Source organism: Corvus hawaiiensis, chromosome 2 (genome assembly GCF_020740725.1).
Source record: "Corvus hawaiiensis isolate bCorHaw1 chromosome 2, bCorHaw1.pri.cur, whole genome shotgun sequence".
In the NCBI taxonomy this organism is placed as follows: domain Eukaryota; kingdom Metazoa; phylum Chordata; class Aves; order Passeriformes; family Corvidae; genus Corvus; species Corvus hawaiiensis.
The window spans coordinates 106,374,521-106,386,543 of NC_063214.1; the positions used below are offsets into that span (position 1 = coordinate 106,374,521).

Sequence of the window (12,023 nt, forward strand, 5' to 3'; positions counted from 1 at the left end):
ACATAGTAAAACACATGTAGACTCTTTTAATAGAATTATTTTAGATGAGTTCTTAATTCATTTCACCCTGTTAGAACATGGTAGTTACCAATTCAGACACAACTGAACACCTGAAAAATCTAGACAGTACCCAATAAAGGGAGAAATATCTGAGATACTAAGTTCATTGTCATCAAAAATACAAAGGCTGCTACCTGGGAAACTGTGAGAAATCCTTGAACAAAGTACCAACCAGTGGGGACAGGGTGAAGTGGTAAGAGGAAGAGTTTGTCTGGAAGTTATCACAGAGCTAACAGCTACCAATTCACTTGCTAGCAGGGAAAAACTAAGCACTGTATGGGATAAGATGCCGAGGCACAGAAATACACCACAACTCCCATGCAGACATCCCAGAGAAGAAGCCTCCTATTTGTGTGCAAGGATGAGGTGTTATTCAGCCCTAGGTACATAAACAATTGTATCATTTGTTTACTTTCCCTGTCATGTTGCAGTGAGTTTCCGCAGCATGCTGGAAGAGGCCACATGTTCTCCCAAGGGCAATATTATTCTGCTTCCCCCTTGCTCCACCTCGCTCCCTTTCTCAGCAGATTTTGGTCACCTCATGTATGCAAACAGTGAAGTTGTGGGAAATGAGCTTCAGCCAGTCCCACATAGGTTTGCACAGCTCCTGTTCACTTCTGTGCTGATCTGGCTTTGCTGCCAGCTCAGAAGTCCTCTAGGCTGGAATCAACACTCCCTACTGTCATTGATACACACAGGGTTTCAAACTTTCATTTGTATTGCCATGGCAGCTGTAACACAGCTCTCATGAGGAGGTTAGCTCAGGTTGGTAAGTCATTTGTTGCTTTTACACTTGACTCTCCCTTATCTCTTCCACATCCTTTTGGGCAGCAAGCCCCTGCCCTTGTGATTGTTGACAATCTGCCTTTTCTTTCCCAAAACCTTCCTTTAGCTTGGGGCTGCAATTCCTGCTTACACAGGTTCTTGCAGAGATCTCAACCTCTACTTTTAAGGCATTGCTAAAAACCTCCAGTGTCTTCCTGGCAAGCCAGGGCTTAGATGCCTCTAGAGGATTTCAGGAGAAGTATGCCAGAGTCCCATGAATCTCAGGTCACAGAAAGTCTTCTTTGGTACTACTCTGAATCAACAGTCACACTCTGATATTAATACAGCTTCAGAAAAACAGCAACCTAATGCAGCATCCGGCCCACCCTCCCACAAGAACTGCCTGGTGAGGAATAATCTGTTTGGTCAAGCAAATCCTCCTCAATAGATCCAACCTCTGCAGGCATTAAACCCTAGCACATGAAGGTTATCTCTGAGCAGGTAAATAAGGGAAGGAGGAGTGGACGCATACAAAGGATCCAAAAGGATCTGAGGTCTGGTGCACAACAGTTGTTGTGGGAAATCAATCACATGTAGTAAGACAGGTTGCTCCAAAACTGCACTATTTCTCCAAATTGCAAATCTATACGCAGGCAATGAGCAACATGTTCCAAAGGTAGCAAAAGCGATATTCAAACAAAAGGAAACCTCAGCTCCAGGGTAGGACATGCTAAGTACGTTAGGCAGGTGCTAAAGGACCCCACCTGTAAAGCTGACAGTGAAACAGGAACCCATGCTGCTGAGATGCAATACTTGACTGGAGATACTCACTTTCTCACAGACAATAAAACTGGGACATGATTAAATGATGAATTCTCTCCTTAACACCACAGTTCACAAATGGCACCATGATTCTTTAGTAGATACCCAAACACTTCCGAATAACACCATTTATTGAAAATGTTTTGAAAATACATTTGCACATTACAGACAATCTTAGGAAATCCTTCACTTTTCACAAAGCAGTGGCCAGTGTCTCTCATTGGGGAAGACATACAGTGACACCAATTCTGCTGTCAATACTTCTAAGGCACATATTCACGAACTACTTGAGGAAAGTGCTGCCATAAAAATACATTTTGTTTCATTACCATTAAAGCTTCTTTTAGTGAAGAAGACAAATTTACTGTGTAACCTGAGATTTTCAAGAGCAATGCAACAGCCCTCAAACTTGCTGTTTTACAAAGCTGTAATAATGAACATGGTGCTTTTTATTTTTGTGCAGATACTGACTTTTGATGAATTAAAGAAGCCACTTTGCCCAAAACCAAAATGAAACACAATGGTCAAAATTTAGAATTTTTCTGTAAAGTATGTTCCAAGCATCTGGAGCCCATCAGTTCAGCTGATGTGACACGTTTGATGATGCCCCACTACTGATGGGATCCAGCCTTACACCTAGAACAGCACCTCTCACCTTACTCTTCTGTCCCAGTGGCTCAGGCTCCAGCCCTGGTTTGCAGGGCTGCCTGCAGTTGTGATGCAGTGGAATAACCTGTGATTTCTAAATTAAAATACATCATTCCAATCTACAGGGGAATAAGTGCCACGACGATGGAGTGGTCACAGGCAGGAAAACAAGGGTGAACCTTACTTAATTTGCTTCATACTTATTTACTGCAATTAACTAAGTGTGGCACAGCTGGAGCCCAGATAACACCCCAGGTTTATGACTGGCTTTTCTACGACTTTCACACAAATGTTCAAACTAGAGTTTAACATATGAACATATTTACTTTCTCTCTTACAAAACACAAATACAAAACCACCTTCTAATATCACTTCTGTAATTCTGTAGGTCAGAATTACGTTCAGTATTATCAGGCTTCCAGGAGAAACAGAGCAAATGAATTTATATGAAATTAAATTGCTTATCAAAACAAAGTGAAAAATTTTGTATCTAACATTAATTATTATAATCACAAAGAGCTGAAATACAGCAACCATTTTTCATTTGTACATATTGAACAGCAAATAAAGTAAATAATATATATACAAGCTTAATAGGGAAAAAACCTGAAACAGTTTTCTACTGCTCAAGAATACGACAATCTTCCCTTAAATGTTTTAGTGCATTCCCCCTCATTCCCAAGAACTAATGCATTTTGTCTTCCTGTTCTAAGGCAAACTGAAACCAGTCAAATTTTCCTTCAAATCAAGAACAGCTGTGAACCAGAGAATTGATACATATTCACCTGAGATCACTCTGAAATACAGGACAAGATGAATGATGATTAACAGCTAAGGTGCACAACCGTTTGGTAATTTTTGAAGAGAAACAGCATTTATACAGAACAGTTTTTGCTACAGAACAGTAAAACTGTCATCTGTAATGAGAATTATTGAAAACAGTAGACGAAGAAACAGTATGAGGACTGCAAGCAGCTTACTCTTCTACTCTTGTCTATTCAACATTGTCCTGTTCCCAAGTTTCTGTAACATAAAAAGAGGGAGAGGAAGGAAAAATCAATGCAAAAAAAAATCAATTATTAAAACTATTTCATCTGTAACTCAGTTTATTTCATGCTTTTGTAATTTTCACTCAAATTTGTTGACTGATTTCAAAGTAGTCCTATGTAAATAGCACAAGTAGTTGCATTTCATCTGGATCAAACAGCAAAAAGCAAAACCATGAAGCTAAATGCAGTCTACATGTGTATCCAGCTCTGATTAATGGGTAGAATTAATCACGAGATAAAAATAAATGAGACAATGCTTCTATCATTCTTTTATATCTGGATTTAGTTATTTAATCCTTTCTAGAGTAATTCTGTTGAATACAATTGGTATCCACTAGTGACATGTTCCAACAAAATCAGCTTGGCTACTGATAACCATTTAAAAGCATCACAACAGTACATTCATCCAAGCACTGAGCAAGTCACTCTGAGACTGTAAACAGAGAACTACCATTCATAAATTCCATTGAGGGAAGCAAGGGCTTTTCCAGAGGGACTATCCTGTACCTTGTGTTGCTCTCAAGAAACAGAACCATTGTGATGTTTGGACATGGGAAGGATCCAGGAAAGAGTGAAAAGGAACGTTTTGTCTACTTATTTATTGGTTATTTTGGGACAGGCATCAGTACTGTATGTACATGTACCAGGTCATTAACTCATTTAACATTCTGTTCTTCACTCTCATAGTTTGGGGATGGATAATTATCTGTAACACATGGTACATGAGAGCGAAAAAATTCAATTGAAAATCACAGAAGAAACCCATGCTGCATCTAAGGACTGAACTCCAATTTCTAGTATCTCATGCCACTACTTTGATCAGGAGACCATCAGGCAGAAATGCATCATTCATATGTAGCCTTAATTGTCTGCTTGGCACAGCTGCTTAGCATCTACACCATGTGAAACATAATCAGAGGGGAAAGCTGTGCCCTCCTTACAGAAGTGCTCAGAAATACTGAGAAGCTGAATGAGTGCCATACCAGCCCCAGCTCTGACGAATCTGCATAGGAAAAATAAAGTAAGACTAAGTTTCAAGTCCAGATCCTGCAGAGATCAGGTGTCTCACAGGAAATACAACCTCCAAATTGAAAGGAAATCTATTACTACCATGCTTACAGGTGAATAAACAACCAATCCAACACTACTCTGGCAAAGCCTATGGCAAACAAAGCTACAATTTTATAAAACTTGTTTGTATCTCTATCACTGCAGATTAAAACCAAGTGTTTATGTTGGGATGTCTTTGTGGTATCAATGCATCAGATGCAATTACAGGTGAATATTAATGCAAAATTCAAAGTCATCTCTATATAGTGTACTTGAAGTGAATCCAACTTGTAAACTGAAGACATGAACTGTCCCCATCCCCCCCCATAATTTAAAAATGTATTTTTAATGTATCTTCAAACTCTAACACATCTTGGTTTTGTACAGCATCCTACATATAAGATGTACCCAAAACACTTAGCAGATTTTAGCATCTCAATTGCAGATTTAAGGAGCAGAAACAAAAACAATTAAATGCTACAGACAAGAAAGAAGACATAAGCTCTCAGATGGGACTTTAAACAAAATTACAAGAATTAAGTCAACTTTATCTCCTGTTTTAAGTCTAGAATAAATCAGTGTCATAAAGCAGTACCAAAACATTTCAGCTTACCTCAATAGCATCATCCATTTCTGTGCTCTCATACAATCATTTCAGCTTGTGTCAGAATAAGGAAACTCTTTTTCTGGAGAGCTGTCATCGCTTAGGTCACTGTAGCTGTCACTGTTGGAACCAATAAGAATTCAGAAGGATCTAAACCAAATATTTTATTACAAGCCCTCCAACCCATTATGCATATGAAAAACACTTTCCTCAAATGCAACCCATTTCCAGAAAACTTCTTTAAGCTCATGCTTGAAGTACGGTATTTTAGAACACCTTCCTCTAAAGGAATGGGGTGAAGTTTGGAGTTTAAGACCTGATGCGAAAGAATGTTCTACCTAATAAATAGTATGTTCAATTTCTTTTTGCTTTGCTCCTGTACTTTCGTTCTCCATTTTGCTGGTACTGTGTGTCTATGATTATGGTTAACAACATAGAGAATAACAGGTATTCAGAGCTAAAATAAAAGGAATTTCTCCCTTATGGTAAAGAAAATCATTGTTTTAACAAAAAAAAAAGTTAAGACAACTTTATTAGCTCAGAATTCTTCAATTTACACTTAAATTATAATTCTTGATCTTCTAGTCAGAATTCAAATAATTTTCATTGCACCAAGCAATATCCTGACAGCTTTTCTAGAGGTTTTATTCCTTTTTGCTGTGTCCTGCAAGAAGCAGACTGGTTTTCACAGACCAAACTGCCATGCAAGTGATTGTTTTGTAAGCAGCGAGAACAAGGAAACTGTGAAGAACAGGAACACCACAGTGACTGAGAGAAAGAAGTGCCCACAAACCACATTTTCAGTCAGTATGATGTTTATTGGATCTCCAAGTTTATCTTAAACCCAAGTGCACTTCAGAAGTGCCTCCAGCCTCAACCCCTTCCTACTATACTAAACTTCTACAGTCTGCTTCCCAGATACTTGAATTTCCCCAGATGAGAAGCCAGCAAAGGGAGCCCAGGAAACTGACAAATACATTTGAGCAGCAGTAATTCTGGTCAGTCCTGTGACCCTTCAGAGCACATGGTTATTAGCACAGTACAGGTGGGGATCTCAGACCTCATCTGTGTGGGAACATTGTGACAGCCTTGGGTACCAACTCTACTGCACATCTGTCTTCTCACATCTCCCTTTCACCACACACCCCTTCATCCTCCAGACAACAGGAGCCCACTCATGTCGAGTTCTCCATCTCTGGGGATCTCCTACTGAGACATCAAGCACATGACCCATGCAGACAGAGCCTTATCAGTGGATCCCAGTGACTGCCTGCTGGGTAGTGCTTCAAGGGAGCCATGCAGCCCCACAGCTGGAGATCTTTGATCGAGACTGCACTGTGGAACAGTGAACAAACTGCACTCAGCTACTCTGGTGCTTGTTACTGGGCACTGCTTGGTAGCCTGAATTTCACCCCCTCTTCTTTGAGAGAAAAGGAAAACCAAAGAAAGAATAGGTAAAAAACCAGACACTTAAACAGAGTGGGACAGGAGAAATGGCACCAACAGTCACCTTGTTTAATTTCTACTTCTGTTAGGAAAGTCTCCCACAGTTACAGCAAGTCACTGTACCAAATTTGTGTAAAACAACACAGATATTCTGGCTGTCCTAACATTAAGACTTTGTCTACAGCACTCTGCCCTTTCTCTGCATGCCACACACACTGTTGATGTGGTTCTTATAAAGAGTGTGTCATATCAGGCTAGTGTGAAATGCTCAATTTGATCATTTCACCAGCTGGTGATCAATTACACAGTTCAAGTGAGGGAAGTGTTGTTAACAGTATGATCAAGCAGGCCAGATGCACACAGACAAACACAACATCACCAATGTTCTACTTACTTTTTTCTGAAAGTATCCATGGAAACAGGGAACAAAAATTCAGTATTATTAAAACAGTTTTGCATTTTCACATCACAGCAAAATAGCAAATACTGTCCACAGAACAGAGAGTAAAACCAATTGTAGAGAACTGCATAATCTTATGACAGCCCTGATTTAAGTCCAAAGTCTTCAGAGAACTTCTCTTTTTTAATTAGCTCTGCTGTCCACTGGCAATAGCAGCCCAAAAACATGCCAGAGCTCTGTATACAACACAGTATGGGAATCAGATGTTCAAGTAAAAGTGCCCATGGACCAGTGAGGTGAGTGGAGAACTGCCAAGCTTCATCTCCTGGAGGCAGTAAGGCGCTGATCCCCACCCAGCACTCTCATCACACGTCCTCCCCCACTCAATGACACAGGTTTTAGAGGATTTGCCCACAGAAGCAGTCATACAGCCTGGATTCCTCTGTGATTTCACTGGCTTACCACCCCAACTTCCTAAGCCTGTTTTCAGTTTGCCGAAGCTGAGGCTCACTTGGCCACTAGCACAGAGGCTGAAACACTTACTCAGCTGGTGACAATTTTGCTCCTGTTCCTACACTGCCCAATTTCTGTACAAGATCTGACACCACATCCCAGAGAAGAGCTGTCATCATCACATTCTTGACTTCTGCAGTAGTACCTCACAGTCTCCCCTACTTTAGGGCTGCTCTATGGGGTGTAAGTCTCACAAGCAGGCCACAGGGCAAGAAAGGTAGGGGAAATACCCAGGTTAGGATCAGCCCTTGGGCTTCAGACTCAGGTAGCTGTCAGTCTCTCAGCTTCAGCTGCTTGAATGATATCTCTAAGCACACCCAGAACCTGTGGCATCATCTTAAAAATAACAACTTGGACCCCAAGGAAACCAGAACTTCAAGAGCTAAGCTGCCAGTGGACTTGAAATCAAAGAGGGACTTGTGAAACTTGGCATACCTACATCTGTGTGTTACAGCTTCAAACCAGCACTGGTGTCAAGTTTCTAAGATTTATTCTGATGTCAAACATATTAAACTCACGTAATCTGAAGGAAAACGGCAGGTGGCATTAACCATAAACAAGCCATCTTTTCTCTTTGGAATAAATGTGTACTTTGTTCCAAATTACAATGAGCTGTATACAGATACTAAACACAAAACCCAAATCGATGCTTCGTGCTCACAGTTGGTAATATTAAGTAACCTTTAAATCTGCTTGCTGTGAAAGTGGTAGGGGTGAGAAATCAAATAGACCCAGCTTCCCTTTATGAAATTCTTTTTCACACTGAGCCAACTACTGAAGAAATATACTTACATTTGCTTCAGCAAGTTTTCTCTCAGTTTGTGTTCAAATAAATTATCTTCGGCAGGAGCCTGACACCCACTTCATTTTATTTGTGACAATTCTTACAACAGTGGACTCCAACAAAAAGAAGCTGCTGAGCATATTTGAGGCCACCAGTCCTAAAACCTAACCCAAATGGGTTGGTTTTTTTGGTGGTTTTTTTTTTGTTTTGTTTTTTTGGGTTGTTTTTTTTTTTTTTTGTGTGGGATCTGGAGTATAAAGAAGTGGCCAAGGATAAAAAAAAATAACAAAACTCTATGCAGTGTCACTGCATCTAATCAGTCACTTTAGTTTTTAAGATAAAGAATTTTGGTCACTTTGCTCCTGTAAAATGGGTACTCTTTGAATATTCTGTTTTTCACTTGGAAAATCCAGATCAATATTCTTTAGAAACAAAGCATTTGGCAGTTTCAGGGGAGCTTTTCTTTCATTCATTTTTAATGTAAAATTGACAAATAACTCCTTTTCCAGAAACATAAGGAATTTAAACAATTATTCAGTAATGCTATGCCCTGCAAGGAGCCAAGCAAAGTGCATTTTTTCCTCAGTGCAAATTAAAAATACATGAAGTACAGATAAATTTAGTGCAGGCTGCAGTTGTTTAAGTTGTTTAGCTTTTGAGGACTCACTGAAAGGAAATCTGTAAATTACTATCATTTATTTCTCCCCAAAAGCTGAATTATTAAATCGTTAAAACATTATTTTGAATAAATGCATACTTGATTGTGCAATTGTTACAACTGCAGTCACCCATACCCTTGGTATGTATTTTTATGATCATTATGTGGTCATAAAAATCATAGATATAATTTATGGTCATAAAAATTATATATATCATTTATTATGATGGTCATCATGATACAATCATATGCTTCCATAAAACATCATTTCATTTGGGAGTCCCTCACCACATACCCAAGACTCCCCAGTTCTGACCTGCCAGCCACCTGCACTCACATAACTGGACTTAGGATAACATCTTCATCTGGGATAGGCACCAGCAGCTCCCTACAATCACTGGAGAGAAACAGGCACTTGCAGCATGTAATGCATAACTGACCCACAGAACAGTTATAATGAGCTATTTGCTTCTTTAAAGTGCATTTTCACTTAACAACTACAGAAAAAGACTTGAGGTGAGTAGCTCAGAAGGGTTTTCACTGTAAACATCTAACATTTAAATGACAAAGTTAGCTGACATAACTAACCATTACTAAGTACCGCTATGGCTCAGAAAGGATTTCCTTTAAAACTTTTCCACAGTTTTCTGTAAGAGCTCGGAGGGTAACAGGGTCTTCGTTGCCCCAACAGGGTCTTTGGTGCCCTCACCTGGGACCTGCACCACTGGAAGGTCACTGGAGCCAGAGCACTTGCCTTCTGTGGTGATTGTGTTACTGACTCCTGGTGGTGAGGATGCCATCCCTACCAGGACAGCTCCCACCCCCGGCTCCTGGATTGCCTTCTTTTGTGGAGCAGCCCTTCCCTTGCTGCTCTCTTGACAATCTTCAAATCACATTTCCTTCAATCATATGTCTGGATTTGGCCAATGCCAGAAGCATGATGCTGTGCCAAATGTGTTCTTGACTGGGGACAACATACAGGGGACATCAGGCACCAGAACATTTCACACGGGTTGTTTTCTGTTCTGTTCATAGGTGCTTTCCTCCACAGCTGATCTGGGAGATTAGCTGGACCATGATAATGCAGTAAGCACCATATGGGCAAATTTTCTGAGTTTTTTGGTGTTTTATTTAATGCACCACTCCTTCTGTCCTCTGGCCACTTTTGTTCCTTGTCTCTGAACACAGCTCATATGTCATCTTTCATTAATAACCTGCCCAGAACTCAAGAGTCCTCTGTGACTAGATGGCATTGGATTGGTGCCTCACATTAGCATATTCACTAATGCTTTGCGAAAGTTTCTTCTGGCAGCAGTCAGAGCTGCCCACGCTTACTTGCCTAGGAACACCTCTCACTTCCTACATTTCCTCCCATGTACTGGACATTTGTGTTTAAATTATTTATCTTTAGCTTATCCTCTTCCTCCAAAGATGTCATTATATTCAGCAGAGATGACTAAATTCCCTACATATTTTTTTGTTATTTCTTTGTTCTGAATAGCGCTTTCAGCTCTAATTCAAATGACATTATTTGAAAATATAATTAATGCACTCTGACTTACTCTTGCAGGCCATTAATAAAGGTGCTGGTTTTAGACAAAGAAGAAACAAAGCCTGCTGATGCTAAACTGGATAAGGAAAAAAAAACAAACCAAACCAAAACAAGCAACATGGCTTTATTGTACACCAGTGGTTTTGCAACCCACATTACGCTGTTCCCAAAGATAAGTCAGTTTTTATTGATTTTTTCAAATGAAACTATGTAAGTCTCAGTAAAAGCCAACAACATTACATGTGAAGTTCTCCTCTTCATCCACTAGTTTCCTGTTAAAACCTTTTGTTTTCTCTTATAAAGCAGTGTATTTTTGGGTATTGTACACTTCAAGTCTCATGTGGTTTTGGTTTTCTCTGTCCTTGAAAATGCAAATGTAAACTAGCAGCCTCCCACCATCTTACTCACTTCTCTATGAAATGGTGACTTCAGTATTTCCATGGAAAGGTTTGGAAAAGGTCATGATCTAAAACCATTCACAAGGAAATGAAGTGCGCAGCATTGTTTGATGGTTGGGCACTCGTGCCATAAAGCACAAGAGGCTGAAACCACAAAGACAACTTGGGTGCCCAACTACCACTTCAGGTAAATAATTAACAATTAATCATCAAGTTACTCTGATCCTTTTGGTCAGTTCTTGACTGCCTCTATATACACCCAAGTTTCTGGGAACTAAATTTACCCCAGAGAATGCATTCCAGTCTCAAACTAGGTATGCTCATGCCTATGTAGGCCTATGTCTGTACCAGACTAGGCCTCACAAAAATTTAAGAGAAGGTTTATTCACTTTCATTTATTTAGGGCACTCTCCTGGAAGTTGTAATGCATCTTTAAATTTATTATTAGCTTTGCTTACAAGCTAGGGCTTCTGTCCAGGTGTCAAATATTCTAAAATTGCACCCTAATTATGGGGCTGTTAAATGTTCTGGAGTAATAGTTTCCTGTTAAGACACTCATGCTGAAATACATATTTCCTTTTGTCTCAGGACTTCATCATTCACTCTCTTTTTAGTGTTTATGGTAGCCTTGCATAGGTAATCTGCTCAACTTGCTGGTCTCCACAAATTCTCTTGCAGCTTCCTTTGCTCTAGTCAACAGCACAACCACAACTCATGTGGGCAGTGCTGGCTGAGGTGTGCAGAAAATCCTCTCCTCAGATTTCTTTCAGCCTTGTTATGACATGCCTTAGCTTTACAACTCAATGAAATCATAAGCATTCCGGGGTTTAAGGGTTTACACTGGCAATCTTTCCACTCAGCAGGTGGGTATGTTAGTATGACTGGGTGTGCCGTAACTAGCACTGACTCCCTCCTGAACATTCTTCCCTACAAAATGTTCCCCTTTTGGCCTCAAAATGCTTTCCTATTCCAGTGCTCTTTCTCAAGCCACAGGGGTTTTGCTTGATTGCTGTGTAACTAGGTAAATAGCAAAATCTGTCATTTTAGATACTAAGTTTTGGGGTGTGGATTTTTGTCTTTGCTAAATGTTTTAAGATTTGGTAGAAGTTTATTCTACGAATACGAAGAAAAAAGAGATGGGTATACATTTTGAATGGTTAATTCAAGTAAGTCTAAGTGGGGCACATTCAGTAATGGCTGAAACTTTAGGTCAAGGTTAGATAGCATAGTTGCTATAATGCTAAGGGATATAAATTAGCAGGACACATGCAGAT

The 12,023-nt window shown here is 39.8% G+C and overlaps 1 protein-coding gene across 2 annotated transcripts in view; it reads right to left on the reverse strand.

Moving 5' to 3' along the window:
* Positions 1–1,760: 1,760 nt before the first annotated feature.
* The window catches only part of CTPS2 (CTP synthase 2), a 63,958-nt gene continuing 53,695 nt past the window's right edge, over positions 1,761–12,023 (reverse strand). Inside the window, exons 18-20 of one of the 2 annotated variants that reach the window (XM_048286911.1) lie at positions 6,839–6,844; positions 5,008–5,118; positions 1,761–3,318 (exon numbers count right to left, since the gene is read on the reverse strand). In XM_048286911.1, coding sequence (XP_048142868.1) covers positions 5,049–5,118; positions 6,839–6,844 — 76 coding nt within the window. In that variant the 3' untranslated portion in view covers positions 1,761–3,318; positions 5,008–5,048. The remainder of the gene's footprint in view (positions 3,319–5,007; positions 5,119–6,838; positions 6,845–12,023) is intronic. The other variant, XM_048286917.1, reaches the window with a different exon arrangement.